Source organism: Vanessa cardui, chromosome 28 (assembly GCF_905220365.1).
Source record: "Vanessa cardui chromosome 28, ilVanCard2.1, whole genome shotgun sequence".
Classification (NCBI taxonomy): domain Eukaryota; kingdom Metazoa; phylum Arthropoda; class Insecta; order Lepidoptera; family Nymphalidae; genus Vanessa; species Vanessa cardui.
This window is the reverse complement of record NC_061150.1, coordinates 846847-866972: the sequence shown is the minus strand read 5'-3', so window position 1 is coordinate 866972 and position 20126 is coordinate 846847. Positions and strand designations below refer to the sequence as shown.

At 38.9% G+C, this 20126-nt stretch overlaps 1 protein-coding gene across 8 annotated transcripts in view; it reads right to left on the bottom strand.

Annotated features, from left to right (window-relative positions):
* Window positions 1-20126, bottom strand: part of LOC124541461 (protein hu-li tai shao) — a 110551-nt gene that overhangs the window by 25622 nt on the left and 64803 nt on the right. For all 8 annotated transcript variants that reach the window (XM_047119365.1, XM_047119364.1, XM_047119368.1 and 5 more), the window contains exons 3-7: window positions 10590-10706; window positions 9561-9734; window positions 8873-9005; window positions 8140-8310; window positions 7095-7262 (exon numbers count right to left, since the gene is read on the bottom strand). In XM_047119365.1, the coding sequence (XP_046975321.1) occupies window positions 7095-7262; window positions 8140-8310; window positions 8873-9005; window positions 9561-9734; window positions 10590-10688 (745 nt within the window). In that variant the 5' untranslated portion in view covers window positions 10689-10706. The remainder of the gene's footprint in view (window positions 1-7094; window positions 7263-8139; window positions 8311-8872; window positions 9006-9560; window positions 9735-10589; window positions 10707-20126) is intronic.

Sequence of the window (20126 nt, the reverse complement as noted above, 5' to 3'; positions counted from 1 at the left end):
TAGATTACGAGTGATGTTACTCCGCAACATAAATTTACCGCCAGTCTGGACTGTTGGTAGTGAAGAAGAAAAAGAATTAGGTGAGTCATTACTGCTGAAGATCCCGCAAACGTTTAAGTTCAGTTAAAGAACATTCGTCGTGGGGCCGGTCCAACAGCTTTTTTGGGTCAAGTGTTTTTATTGCTAACCCAGCAAGTGTTTTAACACGGCTTAGGGCTACATAAGCCTGGCCCTTTGCAAACACGTTTGATAGGTCCACGACAGCCCGATCCAAGGTGGTACCTTGCAGTTTGTGTACCGTTACAGCCCAACAAAGTATCAAAGGCAGCATCCGACGTTCAATCTTCCCTTGTCCGCGAAGCGCATCAAAGTCGACAGTGGAGGGCTCTATGCGAACCCCCACACCCAATTCATTGCCCTTAACAGAACGATCGTCGAACTCTACGAATACTGCCTGCGGTAACTCACCTGGTTCTAACTGCTCTCTGCGAAGAGAAGGCCACTCAATTCTTCTTATGATACCCATAGCACCGTTCACCAGACCGTGGTTTACATTGATGTTGCGGCGTAACATCACGCGAGATCCAATTCCAATAGTTAGTGTGCCGAGAATGCCCCCTGTTTTGTTCGGGTCGTCAGAAATGTATTGTTTGCGAGGGCACTGACCGTAGGTTTTAGCTTCTAGGGAGATGTCAACAGCGTTTATTTGGTAGAGCTTTAACGATTTGCCCAACTTTTTAGTCATGGCTGAATTATAAGCCTCGACTTGTTTCGTAGTAGGGAAAATTCGAACTGCCTCTCCATCGGCAAATGGACCCTCTAGTGGAATTCTGCGGCTGTCCAGGATCTCAAGTTGGTCCATCGTTAACTCACCAACACGAATATTATTGAGAATGTCCACAAAGGTATTGTCTCCTGCCTGTCTCATATTCTGTGGCAATTCACAAAAGCTGAACAATTGCCACAGATTTGTTTCACCAGTTAAGTTCGACGGCTGTCGGAAGCAGTAAGAACCACCGGTGATTCTGGAAACTGGTGGTAACTGCATGAGATCTCCAAACAAAATTACATTGATACCACCAAAGTTCCCTTGATCCTGTTTTAGTTGCTGGAGGCGAATGTGAATGTTTCGCAGTGTTAAGTAGGGCACCATTGATATTTCATCGATGATGAGCCAATTTATATGCCTCCACTTTTGTCGCTCCCTTTGCAGCCTTTCACCTGTTAGTGGGCGTAATGTTTCATTTCTTCCCTTTTCAATTGGTAGCGCAAAAGTGGAATGCAGTGTAGTTCCACCGATTAGTCTGGCTGCTACTCCAGTTGGTGCAGTAACAATCACGTTTTTACCTATTTCAGTGTTACTCAACCTACGAATTTGTTCAGTCATAACTTTTAAGGTAAATGTTTTTCCGGTACCAGCTCCTCCAGTAACAAAAACTAGTAACGGATCAGAATTTGACACGTCCAATAACTTTTGGGAAATTTTTTGAAACAGTTGTCGTTGACTCATGTTCAACGAAGCTACAAATGTTTCAAACTGATTGTCTAGCATGCCTATGTCAGTTGGTTCATCTTCGACTTCTTCGATCATAATATTATGACCGCCGTCGTCTAGTATGTGTTCAATAGGCTGAACGTCATTGTTGTCATTTGCGTCATCGTTTTGTTCCTCAACGGTTCCTGCTGCCAAGTTTTCTGCCACAATGCGGCTTATAGCTTGTTGGATCTCAGTTTCCCACCGCATCATAGTTTCGGCGTCAAAACCTTCTTGCAGCGGACGTAGTCGATGCCTTTTGGCCCAGAAAGCTTCTTTTGCAGTATTAAAACCATCCAACAACTCTTCCTCTGCTCGGAACGGAATATGAGTCAGGACCAATGAGTAGTAATATGCTTCTGGGTCTGAAGACAGCGTATAATAACGCGTTCGGAGTATAGCTGGACGTGTCCGCTTTTTCATCCTACCTACGTTGTCTAATAAGGTAATGTATCGACGACTAGACACGTCCTCATCCTCAGCATCATAGGCATCAGCATCTTGTTCATCCTCCTCTGTATCGTTTCTAGTAGAGGCAACCTCGTACCAAATCGCAAACTCACCTAAACTAAGTTGCTCCAGAGAAAGAGGTCTGTGAACGTACCTATCAAATACATTTTTGTACGGTTCGGAACTTTCTGTGTCAATCCTAAGCATTCGGTATCTTTGTTCAGGCGCGCAAGTGTTTACGAAAACACATTTACGTGAACTATCTCTTAATTTTAAATGACACAATCGAAACGCACATTCGTTGGCAGAGACTTCTCTGTGAGACAAGATTGCGTTTTGGATAGCAAAAACCAGCCGTCCCAAGTTGCTTCCACCGCGGTCTCTTACAGCACTTATAGCTTGCCTTATTGATCTAGAGACCTCTGCAGGTTCAGCTTTTGAGATATACTTTGAGATGTAGTACGCCACACCTAAAGCTGACCCGCAAGGCTGTAGATCAATATTGGCGCGCCACAGTTTTAATAATCTCGAATTGTAGCAGTTTATCATGGTTTCCGAATCTGTTCTTTTTAATATATAAAATCTTCCACCATTTCTCATTGCTTGCTCGTCGTCTAAGATTGTAGTGTTTTCAGACACTGGTCTCGGGAAAGCGAATCTACAAACGTTTCGGTTATATTTGAAGCATGTTTGAGTGTGTCGATGTGTTTGTAACTGAACGACTAAATCATGCATCTCTGAGTCGTCCTCAGCGTCGGGAACCTCACACGTGACAACACGCTCCAGCAACTGAATACCTTCAGGGGTGTCAAAAGCCGGCATATCAGCACACCATAAAACCATGTGAACGTGAGGGCTACCTCGTAGCTGAAATTCTATGCGCCACCAAAAATCAATAATTTTCTTTCCTATAATCGGATCCTCTTCTCTTCTCAGCCTAGTAAACAAAGTGTTTAGGCGCAACATAAATTGTCTTGATAACGTGACTGGGTAGGACTCGACAAGGTGCTGCTTTTCAAGGAAGGTCAAATCTTCAAAAGAAAAATTTGGGCGGCCATCGGCAACTAAAAGGGCTTTTAGCATGTCGGGCCAATTTAAATAACGATTCTTGTAACGACAAGAGAGAGTAAAATACCAATGAGGAGGACCTAAATTTTTCACCATGGCAAGAAGATCCGTATACGCTTTGTGCCAGTACGCGGACGTGCCACGTATGTTGCGCATTACCAGGTGCACATTTTGTACAACATCTGTGGGCTCAGCTCCATCCTGACGCAACCGGCCACAGACTGAAACATTTTGTTGAGCCTTGCAAAGTTCTACTAACGAGAGGGCGTAAAATATGTACTCGTTAAATTGGAACCGTTTGTCATTGCTCATCACTCGAGTTTGGTAGTAATCGAGCGGTGTTATTGGAACGGGTCTTTGTTCCCTAAGCCCATTTCGACCATCTGGGAATAACCTTATCCACGCTAGCTCTTCTGCTCTTTGCTCTCTCAAGACGCTGACCGGGGGCACAGTTTTCCGTTTGAGTTCGTAGATAGGTATTGGTCTCTCTTCTACGGTATTAGCGTTCGAAACAACTTCGTTTAGATCTGGAATATTAGTATCAATCGGCATAAGAGCTGTAGTAACAAACGCGTGTTCTTCGTGAACAGGATCACTGCTATTCAGATTGCCGTCGCTAACTATCTGAGTGTCGTGTTGTTCATTCAGTACTGGCGATTCATTTGGGATGACCAAGGGTGTTGCATTTATAGCTGTGATACTATACTGCATATCTCGATGGCCTCTTACCTGTAGTGCAACAGCAAGATGTTGACATAAATCGCCTTGATTTGCAAACTTCATCAACATGGAGGCTCCTCTGTTAGGTGCAACATAACCTTTGGGTCCCCGAGAATGTGAGTCGAATAAGTAATATTCTGGGATCTCGACATCGGGAGACTGATTGCGTTCGACGATTACTTTCATTACCGCCAATGCAATATTTGTTTGACATGTAATAATTCCTTTATCGTGTGTTGTAAAAAAATATTCAATCCCCGAAGACAAATTAGGGAAGTATCCTTCAAGAACGTCAGATGGCGCACTCGAGTTAACAACTCCAACGACAACATCGGGCTGTATATTTAATTCGAATTCTGTAGCGGCCACAGAAACTGCGGGTAATAGCTCTTCAGTATTTAAAAATTGCGGTCTGTTTGCAAGTCGTGACATGCACCTGTTGAAATATGTATTACCAGCTAATAAAATTCGATCCAAGTCAGATGGGGCCCATTCATTTAATGGTTTGGAACTGGAGTAGGCGATAGCCGTGGCGGCATTAGCCGTGCACTGGCGGCCACGGGATTCCTCTTCAAACCGATCACTGCCTTGGTGAAAAGACCCACGCAAGATGTGACGGTCATGTCCCAAAGCCTTGAAGTGATTTTTTGGCTCATTTCTAATGTGATCTGCATTTTCTAATGTGATAACTGCCTCCAGAATACTTGACCGTATCTCTTCATTGGTAATGTTAGTATTAATTTGCACATTAGAGTACAAATGATTGTTTCGCAATAGCCACTCTAATGCTTTCTTAATTTTTTCGATGTCTACCGAGTATCGTCGATTGTTTGTCACGTTATCTAAATTTTCAGTGACCACACTTATTCCCGCATTTGCTATATTCAATGGAAGCTGTTCAGGTATCTCTTCAACTTGCTGTGCAAAGAGGATGGCTTGCCCCTTAAATCCCTGTTGTCCGTAACGACCACCCAGACGCACCACTTTTATAAACGGTTTTATCCGAGAAATGAGCCGCAGCTCCATCTCTGATAGACATTCAATTTCAGGCGGAATAGGTGCAACAGTCATGTTGTTCCAAAATGCATTTGACGGGCACTGATTCCTTGACAATTTGTTGGCGCATCTATTGCAACAATCTATGCGGTCTGAAACATTTTGTGGTAGAACAGTAATATTAGCAGTTAAGATACTGCGTGACTGTTTCTTGTATAGAAGCTTATGACATACGTAGCACACCACATCCGCCACTTGAGAAATCGCTTCATTGAATGTGGCATCACTATTTGTAAACAACTGCCGTCGAACACGAGACTGTGACCTCATAGCCGAAAGTCTTTCTAAACGCGAGCCAGGTGATTCGTTGTTACGAGATTGCACAGCATACTCTCGCATCTGCTCGAGTCGAGAAGCGCGGGATGATGGAGACTCATGCTCACGAATTAATTCGGCATGCTCCCGCATCTGGTCGAGTCGGGCAGCGCGAGTTGGTGGAGACTCGTGTTCGCGAACATTTCCCGCATGCTCCCGCATCTGCTCGAGTCGAGCAGCGCGAGATGATGGAGACTCATGTTCACGAACGTTTGTGGCATATTCCCGCATCTGCTGGAGTCGTGTCATACGAGACGACGGGGACTCAGCAGCTCTCTTTTCAGATTTGCTAGCTGCAAGCCTACGCCGCTTTTGTTCCCTATCAACGCTAGACTCACGTGCTTGTAAAGTACGTCTACGGGTACTTTTGTTATTTATAAGCTCTTGACGTGAAGTAGGTGAAAGTTGGCTGTACCGTTGGGACATTCTTACTCTTGCTTCTATAAGGCGTTTTTCGCGTGCCTCAGGAGATTCGGCTTTTAATTTTTTAGCCCGAGCCTGAGCCCTTTTTGTTTTGCGAGATAATCCCATATTGTATGTTTTTATTTCTTAAAATGGTCTGATACCTATTGCCGAAAAAATCAGTACTAATGGAGAAGTACTTAATAATAATAAAAAAAAAAGTTGAACTATAACTAAAAAAAAATACAAAAAGAATAAGTGAGGATTGTTTAAAAGAATGTTACTTAAACTAACCAAAAATATCTACCTACCTAGTTATTTTATTAATAATTATTATTATATTATTAATTAATATGAAGAATTTAAAAAAGAACCAAAAAAAGAACGGAAGAACGAGTTAATTAATTAGAAAGAACGAATAAATTTAAAGAGAGAAACACGAAAGAAAAAGAACGAGTTATTTATACTTTATAAGTTTCGCGTCAGACGACGAAGTATCGAAAAAATCGCTATTTAGAGACGACCGTCAACGACGTGTGCCCTTATGCGTGTGCCCGCATTCGGGCTGTATACTCGAGCATATCCCCCTCCGCACCGCGCCGCGCGCCGCATGCCAGGCCACGCCCTATCTTTTTGCTTGCTAACGCATGAGTTGCTTTGCGTTGACGCAGAATTAACATGTTCCCGTGGGAATTTTGAGAAAAAACGTATCCTATATTAATTACTCCCGTGATTGAAATGAATCTAATGATACCGCATACATATTTTTTTAAAGGGAAATTTAGAAAAAATATTATTATGTCTTTATCCCGTGGGACTTTTAGGATAAAATGTATCCTATGACACTCCCGTAATCAAGACAAATCTAACGATACCTCATACATCAAAATCCATCAAGCCGTTTAGGCTACAGGAGGTCACAAAGGAAAAGACATACATACATACTTACATACACTCGAAAAACATTACCCTCCTTCTTTGGCAGTCGGGTAAAAATTGCTGACCTAAAGTATTTATTTAGTGACAATATGAAAAATCATTAAAATCGAATCCAAAATATCAACGAGGATCATATGTATATTAATATATATTTTTACACAATCTGAACATACATATTATTAAACAAAATGATTTACAAGTTAGTCTAAATTAAACACTCCAGTCAGGAATGAGATTCATTAAGAAAAATCTGCTTCAAAATTAGATCAACATATACATAAATTCTAATGTTCCAAAGATATACCAATAACAATTTTATAGAATAATAATGAGAAATTCATTTCTATAGTGTAATTAAATCTCATACTATTAATTATAATGCATATTACTTTAAAATTTTATATTTTTTAACACTACAAAATTGAAAAGAGAAAAAATTTTATTCTAATGACATTTTTACAGATTTTAACAGTCACTCCTCGTAATATTATAATAACATATTCTATTTCAAAATCTTAATTTTAACTTGATTGTTGGATTTCTCCACAGCACGGCACCAATCATGAGCAATGGCAAAGTGTATCCCACTTGTGGGCACAGGCGTACGTACCGTTGGGCACGCGGTGGTAGGCGACGTCGCCCAGCAGCGCCGCCTCGCCGCACAGCGGCAGCAGGCCGCGCCGCGTGGCCGACACGGCCAGCGCGCCCGCCGAGCGCACGTGCAGCACGCAGCGCACGTCCGGCCGCGCCGCGTGCACCGACGCGTGCAGCGAGAACCCTGCAACACCCCCCACACAGTCAGCACGGGCTAGCGCTCCCCCCCCCCTTTGAGGAGGACGCTCCACCACGCTGCTCCAATGCGGTTTGGTTGTATACGCATTTGGCACTAGCGCTCCCCCCCTCTGAGGAGGACGCTCCACCAAGCTGCTTCAATGCAGTTTGATGGAATAGGCATGTGGCACACGCACACACTCAGCACGGGCTAGCGCTCCCCCCTGAGGAGGACGCTCCACAAAGCTGCTCCAATGCGGTTTGGTGGAGTACACGTGTGGCAGAATTTCGATTAAATTAGACACATGCAGGTTTCCTCGTGATGTTTTCCTTCACCGCCGAGCACGAGATGAATTATAAACACAAATTAAACTCATATATATAGCGGTGCTTGCCTGGGTTTGAACTCGCGATCATCGGTTAATCTATGGCCCCAAATTATCGTGGGGCCTTATAAGACTGGTCTTGCCCCGCCACTGTGTAGCGAGAACCCTGCAACACCCCCACAGACAGCACGGGCTAACGCTCCTCCCCTTTGAGGAGGACGCTCGGAACGTACTCCACCAAGCTGCTCCAATACGGTTTGGTGGAATAGGCGTGTGGTAGAATTTCGATGAAATTAGACACATGCAGGGTTCCTCACGATGTTTTCCTTCATTTATTACTGAAAACCTCATTGCATTCAATGAACACAATCTCAATTTTTAATAAACCATTAAAGAAATATACCAAAGATATGGACGATATTTCTGATTAAAATCAGCGTCCGAAACTACTTGACCTTGAAAATACCAAGCAATATCAATAATTGTAGTATCGACGATTCAAATTGACAAGTGCAGTCGAAAAGATTAATCTTGGTCTACTTGGATGACCAAACCTACCCTCAGCGTTGACGGGGAAGTTGGTCGTTCCCTGGTCCTGGACCACGCCCTGCATGTCCACCTTGACCAGCGACGAGGCTGTCACCTCGTGCGGCAGGAGACCCCGCGGCGTGGTCAGCACTTGCTCCACGGCGGTGTTGAGCCGGGCGGTGATCTGACCGGAGATGCCTGCTGTGGAATCATCGAGAAGAATCATCAATACAGAAGCATTACACTTACTTGTGGGACAGTGTATACGGTTTTACAACAGGATCCCAGAAAGCGTACAAAATGCCTCTGTTGCCAAATTATTATTTTTTTATTAAAGAACGCTTGTGTGAAAAAGGTTATTATACAATTAATGAGTTTATGATCGATAGCACACCTTGGGAATGAAACGATCGCCTCCTGGCTATTTCATTTCATATTAAATTGTTTAAATGGTCAATTGAAACAGTGCCACCGGTTCAGAAAAGAAAATACTCTGACTTGAGAAGAACCGGCGAAAGAAACTCAGCGGGATCAAATTTTAATCACATCACATATATTTAATATCACAAAGAAACAGCCAGGAGGCGATCGTTTCATACCCAAGTTTTGCTATCAATCTGATTCTTTTATAATCTATACTAATACTATAAATGTCCAACTGTCTGTCTGTTTACACAAAACCACTGAACCAGATGACCTTGAAATATCATATGAATCAAGCCGATGCCGCGTGCTATAAGCAGTTTAACGTAACAAGACTCACTCTGCGTCCATCCGAAGAGGTCGACGAGGCGATAGACGGCCGCCAGCTTGCAGCGGAGGATCTTCTCGCCCTTCTCGTAGCCGACGCCCTCAATGCCGCGAATGTCGTTGATGGGAAGGACGCAGCTCGGACCCTGGGGGGGTAAAATACTTTTGTAGGCATCTGCGAATTTTGTAACATCGGTTGTGTATTGGATATTTGGATTGATGGATCCTGTCTTTGTTTAACTTAACATTGTATGATATGTGAGAAAGAGATGAAACGAATGTGATGTCGAAATCGATTTAATATTCGCTTCATCTCTTTCCCACAGTAACCCTACTGTAATGTTAAAGAAAGATAGGACTAGATACTTTGGATGCTTTGACGTACCAGAACGATATTCATAGTTGTTTAGATGCACATGATATAACAAACTGCGTTGCTTCTCGCATTTTCCATGTACTATTAGCCCTATAACATATACTAAGAATCCATGAGTGTATCTTTATTCATAGCACGAAAACACCTATTTAACGAATGACATCCACTTTTAATTTTGCTTCCAAACTTCCGATAATAGTTACGCTCCCAACGAAACGCCATTTTGAATAACGACCATTTAAATTTCGAACAACGACTTAATGTCAATTCAAGGTCAAATTTTGTGCACATTTACTCCTTCCACTGGATTAGACTTTCCACGTACCCTTAAGCTTCCCGTATGCAGCCGGCCTCCAACCATCTCCCTGATGCGCTGCAGCAGGGGCGCGTCGTTACCCTCGTGCATCTGCTGATCGAGCACACGCTCCAGCTCCTCACGGAACAGCTTCGAAGACATGAGGGCCTCGACGCGTTTCCGACGTTCCATTTCACGGACATCCTGAGAAAATGAGACAAAAGATATTAGCTTAACATTCAGAAATTTATCAGATTTAAAAAAGGCGTATACCAATATGGTACCCACGACACAGGAATACCTAGTGTGGGTACCACCGGACATTTCATTGTATAATGTTGTTTTTTGTTAATAAACATTTTTTCATTTTTTTTTTCAATATTCAACCTCTGACTGAATGACGAAATATTTTCGGACTCTGCGCTAATTTGTCCAATAGCATTACAAGAAAATCACTTGATATGATTGATTTGTAAAACATCGCATGATTACAACAAACAGATTAATCATTTAGAAAAAAAAATACAACTTCTTTCCTTCATTCAAAAGCTACATACAAGACCACAGATCTCGTGTCCGGAACTTAAAGTAGAACAAAAAAAAAGTTATTTCGTTTTCGGTCCTGCCTGGAAGTCAACAAGTATTTATTTCACGCTTTTTATCGTCTGTGTAATCTTTTATTCAGGCAAAGTCAAAAATGTTTGAAATGGAGGCCCAATTGGTTGGGCACCAACATATATCATATATTTACTTGGTGGTAGGACTTTGTGCATGCCCGTCTTGGTAGGTACAACCCTAGGTAATTATTAAATATTCTACCGACAACAACTGTACTTGGTATTATTGTGCTGCGGTTTGATGGGTGAGTGAGTCAATGAAACTACAGGCACAAGGGAGATAACATCTTAATTCCAAAAATTGGTTTCGCATTGACGATGAAAGGAATGGGTAATATTTCTTACAGCGCCATTGTCTATGGGCAGTGGTTGCCACTCAACATCAGGTGGCCCATATGCTCGACGTCCAACCAATAGCAACATATATATGTTATATACTCACAGCATCAATGTCAGCGGGACGCTGCTTCAGTCTCTCTTCCTCCTCGGCGGAGAGCGGACCGGTGCCGTTCGGCAGTGTCTCTGTATCGGTGTCAGCCATTTTTCTTGCTTAAATCCGCTGTGGACAAGAAAATACAACATTAGATATATTATTACAATTATTTCATTACGGCATATTAATCATGTTTTTATTATTATTCGGTGAAGCTCGATATTTGGAAATTATCTACGAATGTCTAGTTAACGAAAACTGACCTAAAAATAGCCATGTTAATTTAAAACTTTATATTAGATATATTGACTAAATGTATTTATATTAAACATGTCATAATTTTAGCTTTTAGCTTCACTACATAGTATGATATAAAGTCGCTTTCTCTATCCCTATATTCCTATGTAACCTTAAATCTTTAAAACTACGCAACGGATTTGGACGCATTTTTAATAGATAGAGTGTTTCGAGAGCAAGGTTTTTTTATATAAAACATGGACAATATCAAAAAAAAATCAAAGTATACTTTATTCAAGTAGGCTTTTACAAGCACTTTTGAATCGTCATTTAACAATTAAGTGAAGCTACAACCGGTTCGGAAAGTAGATTCTACCGAGAAAAACCGGCAAGAAACTCAGTAGTTACTCTTTTTCAACATTTAAAAAAATACAGTTGTTGTTACATACAATGTTAGTTAATTTTTAAGTTAATACAATTATTAAATTAATATATCCTGCCTGGAAGTGAACAGGTATTAATTCCACGTTTTTTTATCATCTACAAAATCTTGTATCGAATAATACGCCTTTTTCACCAATGTATTTTTTATAAACGATTTGATTTTACGAGACGGCAAAGTTAAAAATGTCTGTGGAATTTTATTATAGAAATGGATACCTATTAAAGAAACACTTAAATCTTTGAAAGTTTCTAATGTGATGTCGTAAATAAACAAATTCTGTAGTATATTTAGTATCAGTATTGCACCCGTGCGAAGCCGGGGCGGGTCGCTAGTACAACTATATACCCATCATTTCGCACACTCTTCTGTTTAATATGTATAAAAACATTAACAGCCTTCGCTTTCCGTGTGAGTGTGAGTTTAAATTTGAGTTTAAAGTCGTACAATTAAAAACAATACAATTTTACAAACCCCACTCCCCCCCCCCTCCATCTACGTTGCGAGATTAACTATTCTAAATTTAAAATCAATCGGATGTATTGTTAGTGATGACTCAGTCATTGGTTAATTACGATTATAATCAGTAGACACTGTGTAACTACGCTAACGCCGCCAATAGGGTCAATGTAGGTAGCATGGGGCCCCCTGATCCAAGAGAGTAACAGATGATACCTTTATTTAAAACTTTTCAAAATTTTCAAAGATAGATATAGTATCATAAATTTCGGTGCATAAGCGATACAACCTAACTTTCAGGTATTTACTACCGGTTGACCGATTTGAAATATCACGTTCGTTTTTATAACACGCAAAGGCCCCCATTTGCATTGAGGCCTGAGAAGGCTAAATACTTCGCTGATTACAATCAACCATTACCCAATAGGTAAGTATATAAAGATTAATATAACCTTATATATCAATGACTGCGCATCCATTACATAACATACTTTCACTATATAACCTAGTTACTGTATTTTCGCAACAAACCGTCCGTCTGTCTGTGGGAAGGTTTAGATAAGTGCACAATGGCGAACTTTGTTGATAATTATATTTACGTTACGAAACATGGACGTCGGGTCGGAGACGAGACGAATTATTGTTGGGAAAATGTTTATATCTTAACTAGGGGCCCGGCTCGGCTTCACGCGGGAGGAGCAAAGTTTTTTTTAAATATTTTTATTCATATATTTTTTACGTTTTCTTCGTACTTTTATTTCAACTTATTTACACAAAAAACATTAATAAATTATATACCTAAACCTTCCTTATGTATCCCTCTGTCTATTAGCGAAAACCTCATGAAGATCCGTTCGGTAGTTTTAGAGTTAATCGCGAACATACAGACCGACGCGGCTGGGAGATCGTTTTATAATATATAGTGACTTTTTGTCAGTGTGGAGTTGTGAGACTCGCCAGTGCCCAGAACTAATACCTCCAGCTTAAAAATCCAGCTCTATCCTCTATCTCTCCAAGATCACTTCCGCACTTCTTGTCGTGTCTTAACCTAATATTACTAAAGTCAGAGTTAGATTTAATGCCTGGATCTGGAGTCATAAAAACTGTACGATGAAGTCGTGAAACCGACATTTAAGAGTCAAATATCTCGATTTTTTTTTATGAATGAAAATTGTTAAGATTAAATATTTAAGAGAGTATTATTGTCAGTACATAGTATAAAACAAAGTCGCTTTCTTTATCCCTATATCCCTATGTATGCTTGAATCTTTAAAAGTACGCAACGGATTTTGATGCGGTTTTTTTTTAATAGATAGAGGGATTCGAGAGAAATATTTTTATATATAATACACGGACAATTTCCTAAAGAAACGCTGATAATTTCTACTGATCTCACGTGCGAAGCCGGGGCGGGTTGCTAGTAACGAATAAAAAATACATTTATCACAATAATAATAATTAATTATTATTAAAACGTAGATTGTTATATAATTTCATGTAAATATAAAGAAGAAAAAAGTAGAACATCTCAGACGCGAACGTGAGCACTTTTTTTTATCAATTTTTTCATTAAGTACTTATAATTGCCTGAAGCCCGCTCATACTCAATAATAACTCATTATAATATAAAAGCACGCTAGTTTTGTCAACAATAACACACAAACAAAACACTTTAAAAATTATTATTGATTCATCATTCGCAAATCATAACCACAGAGAAAAAAAAAACTTAATCGTTTAAGACATTTTGTGTCTCTGAATACGTGAAGCTGACAACATATTGCCATCTCTTTCGAACCTCTATACATTGATATACATCCGTCCTTTTCGCGTAGACGACACACAAATGTCAAGCATTCAATCAAACGTCTTCTAGGGTTGACACTTTTCTATATTAACTTTTTTTTATGGTATAGGTTGGCGGACGAGCATATGGGCCACCTGATGGTAAGTGGTCACCATCGCCCATAGACAACGACGCTGGAAGAAATATTAACTATTCCTTACATCGTCAATGTGCCACCAACCTTGGGAACTAAGATGTTATGTCCCTTGTGCCTGTATTTACACTGGCTCACTCACCCTTCAGACCGGAACACAACAATACAGAGTACTATTATTTGGCGGTAGAATATCTGATGAGTGGGTGGTACCTACCCAGACGGGCTTGCACAAAGCCCTACCATCAAGTATTTGAACTTGAACTGAAATACTTTAAAATGTAACTTTGACTCGAGATATGTAAACGAGTTTATTTCCCTTCGCCGGTTCTTCTAAAGTCCGAGGTGTTTATTTCCGAACCGGTGGTAGATTTTTTGACGTCCAATAGGCAAGTGCCATGATATTAAATATCTTTTCAATATATAAGCGTCGCACTACCAAGAGAAACATCAAAATCAAAATATACTTTATCCAAGTAGGCCTTTACAAGCACTTTTGAATAGTCATTTACAATTACAACTATATCAAGAGAAGCTACCACCGGTCCGGAATGTATATTCTACCGAGAAGAAGAAAGAAACTCCATAAAAATACAGTCATGTTAGCTAAATACAATAGGCTATTTGACAATGCGAAAAATAAATTGTGAATTATTGTAATCAGTGTATATTATGTGTTTAAAAGTGGTACCACAGATTAAAATACAGCAAAGTGACGTCACCGACCCCATTGCAGCGCCATATTGTCCAAGTAGCGTTTTCGCGCGTTATTTAAATATGGAATTTTTAATAAGATATTTTTCGGCAAATATGTACTAGAAATAAAAAAATCAACTTTTACTGGGTTCCTTAACCTCTACTAAATAATATGAAACGGATAAATTTAAAAACCAGTCAAATAGTTTATTATACATATATAATATATACTGTCTGAAAGTCAAAACGTTTAAAACGACATGTGACATGATCGAATCGAATATAACCACCGGTTCTGAGAGAATCTACCGAGAACCGGCTAGAAACTCGGCCGGTTACGGTTTCTTCTGTTCGTCTACCCACTGATCTAGATTAGTATGTGTATAACGTAACAATAGTTAAACAGTTACTTCCTAGATATGCGATTGCTTTCAATGAATATGTGATGGAATTTATAATGAGCTTTCGAGTCGAGAGAACATGATTAGGCTATTTCACATTAGCGACAAACGCGAGACAGTCTTTTTTATGGTATAGGGTGGTGGAGCATATGGGCCACCTGATGGTAGCTGGTCACCATCACCCATAGACAATGACGCTGTAAGTAATATTAACTATTCCTTACATCGTCAATGCGCCACTAACCTTGGGAACTAATGCATCTTAACCGATGATTTCGGGTTCAAACCCAGGCAAACTAAAGGCCACTATATATATATATATATATATATATGTATGTGCTTAATTTGTGTTTATAATGCATCTCGTGCTCGGCGGTGAAGGAAAACGTCATGAGGAAACCTGCATGTGTCTAATTTCATCGAAATTCTGCCACATGTGCATTCCACCAACCCGCATTGGAACAGACTGGATGAATATGTTTCAAACCCTCTCCTCAATGGAAGAGGAGGCCTTATCTCAGCAGTGGGAAATTTACAGGCTGTTACTTTACTTTACTTTTATCAAGAACTATTGTGCACAATACAGCAGATCTATCTAGTATATACATGTATATAGTAAAACGCATAATATTTATCTTCATCCTTACTTATAGAATGGACAATACATCAACGTACTGAGATTACGTTTTTATTCCAATGGCTGAGTCCATGTTATTTATAGACTTTACGATTAATCCAGTTGAACAGACAATATTTGTTATCAAATCAATTTATTAATCTATCTATCTATTGCAATTTCATATTTAATTGTACTTCTTAAACCACGTTACAAATTCTTCTTAAGCCATTCATAAGCCAATTAGACTAATGGTCTAATTATTGACGAGGCCCCCAGCGATAAGGTGCCCCATACAGATTTAAACTATACTTTTACATTTATACATAATACTATAAATGTAAAAGTAACTTTCTGTCTATCTGTCGCTCTTTCACGACCAAACCGCTGTACCGAATTTGATGAAATTAGATATGAAGCAAAAACTCCAAGAAAGGACGTATGCTACTTTTTAGCCTGACACATGACAACCAACACCCTGAAACGCAAACGAATCCGCGGGCGGCTACTACTGTTTAATATTTCTTTCACAACCAATAGGTTACCGATTATTGATCAACACTTACCATTATTAAACCATTTGTCAGTACACCTACCTATATCATAAGAAAGGGTGTATGATGTCTTAGATTTTCCCGATTATTACACATTGAAATAAAACTAGTTTTAATGGATTTAAATCGCGTATATTAATTATTTTTATCATCCCGACGTTTCGAGCACTTTACAGCGTTCGTGGTCACGGGTAGACTGTACCACCAATGTTCGCGATTTAAATCCGTTAAAACTAGTTTTATATCAAGGGTGTATGACCTTATAATCGCTAAAAATTTCAGCGTAAGTTAACTAATAATAATAACGAACGCGGAAGATAAACACGAGCTAATGACGTCATACAATTATATCCTTCATTGGGATGCGCCGAGTTTAATAGATTACGTAAGCACAAGATAAACATACACAACGATCGCAATTATTTCTTGTATATTTATGGAGTAATCCTTCCAACATATAAGTATTCATTGACAAGTATAGTACGACACAAATTAGATGTCGCATCAGAAAATTCAATGGAATGAAAATAAAACCGGTTACTGCCGATTTATAGAGCCAATAGAAATAGCTCCCTACCGCGCCATTCGACGCTATTCGTCGCTATAGATTGACGCGTCAAAGAAAGCAAGTGCATGTAAATCGACGCGTCAAATTGACGAATATATTAGGTCATGTGATATTAAAAGTTATTACGCTTTTGCAAAGATCATATTCGCATGAGAAATAAATATTGATAATTTGGGATAGCGTACTCAAATCGGATGTGATCGGTTTTACGAATTTTGCCGATGGTACATCTAAGTTGTGTCGTACTATACGTCGTTTCACGATAAAACGGCGACAGTTTTCATATAATACAAGCTATTGCCCTTGGCTTCAAATATATACAATTGAATTGATATATGTTTTTACATAATAAAAATGGTGGAAAAGAGTAACAAATTTATTTTCGGTTCTGCTCCTTTTCCAAAAGTAGAATCTGACCAGTCTGATTTCGACGTTTACACCGGCTTTCATGGTTATGCCACACCGAGGTCCCGGGTTCGATTCCCGGCTGAGTCGATGTAGAAAAAATTCATTAGTTTTCTATGTTATCTCGGGTCTGGACGTTTGTACCGTCGTTACTTCTGGTTTTCCATAAAACAAGTGCTTCAGCTACTTACACTGGGATCAGAGTAATGTATGTGATGTTGTCCAATGTTAGTTTATTTAATCTACTTTCAAAAACGGTCAATTCTGAATATAACAGGTCATAGCTTTAGACTTAATTCAATATCGTAACACGACTTAAATAATGAGCTTATTTATTAATAATTTCATCAGTTTCTTATCCAGGTGTCTGATAGGGTGTAAGGTACCCTTTATCCCTGACAAATATAAAAAAAAAACTTACTTATTAATTTACAAGAATAATTCGATCGGTCGATTGTTGACAGTGTGAAATCCGCCTTAATAATTATTAATCACTCATCGCTGTTAATTCAATCGATAAACTGAACTAATTAACACTCGATTCGGTTAATTAGCTGTTATTGAATGAACCACTTCAAACATTAATAACGATATACATTTTGAATTTTTTTTCGTTCTACTAGGAATTAAACTAGGATGAATTAACTATGTCACGGTAGCATGCGTAAGCGATCCCGTGGCGCCCGCCGAAAGATAGAGGGTACCGCTGGTTTTTTAGTGGGTAAACCCGGTGGACCTGGGCGCACTCGGCGCACTTCAGGAAACCGGGGAGTCACCCCCCCCCCACTCTCCATCACTTGGGGGAAGCGCGTAAAGCCTTTTTTTTTCCAGCGAAAAAAAAAGGATCAATTAACTATAAATCTATATATGAATATAAATGCGAAATACCACTCAATGATTAATAACGAAATCGCAGAATCTATAACATCTACATACATACTTAAAATTTGGCAGATGGGTTCCTTATAGGGCGTAGACATCCTTTAAGAAAGGATTTCACGAAACTCACGGGTTGATAAGGAGATAATTTTGTTTTATAAGTCTTGTTTTCAAATTGAAAAAAATGGTTAAAAAAATTACAGCATCGATGTCTATGGGAATCTTTGTAAAATGACGTATATATTATTTATAAATTAATTATATCACACACATGAGACAATTTTAACAATAATCCTAATAAAAAAAAAATATATAAGATTTTAAATTTTTAATATCAACACGAGACTCGTGAACAAGACATTCGTAGACAATGTCGAAATATTGAGCTCCACCGAAAAAAAATAAAAAACATGGTAAATATCCCGAAATTAATAACTTTAATTAATATTTTTCTTCATCGGTCCAACCCTAGCGCGCAAAGCTCGCGGTCGTCGACCGACGTCCTGACATTTTGACACAGAGCCATTGAAACGCCATAGACGAGATGTCGGTATGAATTATAGATTACATTCGAATCGAGGCGTTCTCGTAACATACTACTACAAAGATACCGTGAACTTTCAACTAGAAACAATATTTTTGGTACTCTTAAACCGTAATCAACTATTTTAGCTCTTGTTGTTGCTTCTATCATGGCTAAAATACTGATTCGAATTTGATGAAACTTTTCCATACCTAATGTTAAATATAAATAAAATTAAAATCCTATTATTTCTTGTTACAAATACAGATCTAGATTAAATATAGGTTTACAATTTAAAAGAAAAAGAAAATAATAGAAAAGACAATATATATATATATATATATATATATATATACATCGTTAATACATACAATATTAAACATAATGAATGAAAAATACAGTCTCTGTAAATTACCTTAATTAATTCGACTTAAAGTCTTATAATCACTATTAACATGGAGACTGGAGAGAACAAAAAAAACAAACAATTATACCAACTTAATAATTTGTGTTGCCATATTGATCTAACACCTTAAAAATATTTTATAAAATATGTGTATTGTAATGTTATAAGTGCATGCCGAGACTAACTGGAATTAGTAGAACATTTTCCTTGATTCAAGTTGTTATATTGTACGTATTCAATGTGTTATTGTATCTACTGTTGGTTGTCCTAAGTAAATAAATAAACAAATAAACACCTAACTAACGACCCATCTTCGCTCTACTACGATACTGCATATACTACAGAATGTCTTACAACGTTCACAGTTTTTAAATCATTAGACAATACAAACCTATCTCTGCGTTTTAGATCTGTAATATCTTCGAAAATAGTCATTTAAATTAGATATTGCAAATTACCATATCGATTGGAAGATACTCAAAATCAAAATTAAAGTAAACTGTATTCAAGTAGGCTTTTACAAGCACTTTTAAATCGTCATTTTACAATTAAGTGAAGCTACCACCGGTCCGGGAAGTAGATTCTATCGAGAAGAACCGGCAAGGAGCTCAATAAATAGTAACCCCCAGTGTTATCCCTAAGAGAGATACCATCACGGACTGTTTTTAGACCTTTTTAAATAGTAAATAGTGTTAAATAATGTAGATTTTCTACCTCGTTGGGTTCAGACAGCTTTTGAATGTAAGCGCAATTAAATGTGTTTATTTACGACATAAGATGCATGCATAAACCTTCCTTTTGAATAAACCTATCTATTAAAAAAAACCGCATCAAAATCCGTTACGTAAATTTACGTAAGCATACGTAGAGACAGACAGCGGTAAGCGACTTTGTTTTAAACTATGTCGCGCTACAAATTATTCTAAGAGTTTTATTGATATTGGATTAGTAGTTTTTGTGACTTACATCGTTCTAATTTCGAGGATTAAGCACGACTTCGACCACTATCGCTCCACCCCGGCCCCCTTTGCCGCGGTGTACCGCACGCGGTCAAGTTATATCGGTCAGAGGGAAACCACTTGAAACATGTGACTCGCCAGCTAGGGTTCAACGAACCCGACATTGATATGGGCTAAGTACACGCCCTCGGTTTAACTTAGAACGAAACTAGGGTATGCCGAAGTCCTAATTACTTATTTTGTACTTACATATCTAATTAAAACTATAATATATATGTACATTTAATGAAAACTAGAATTAACAAAAGAATTTTTTAATCAACGTAATATATGTAGGAGCATGAGATAATTACAGTCGAGATGGCCCACTGGTTAGAACGCGTGCATCTTAACCGATGATTTCGGGTTCAAACCCAGGCAAGCATCGCTGATTCGTGTGCTTAATTTGTCTTTATAATTCA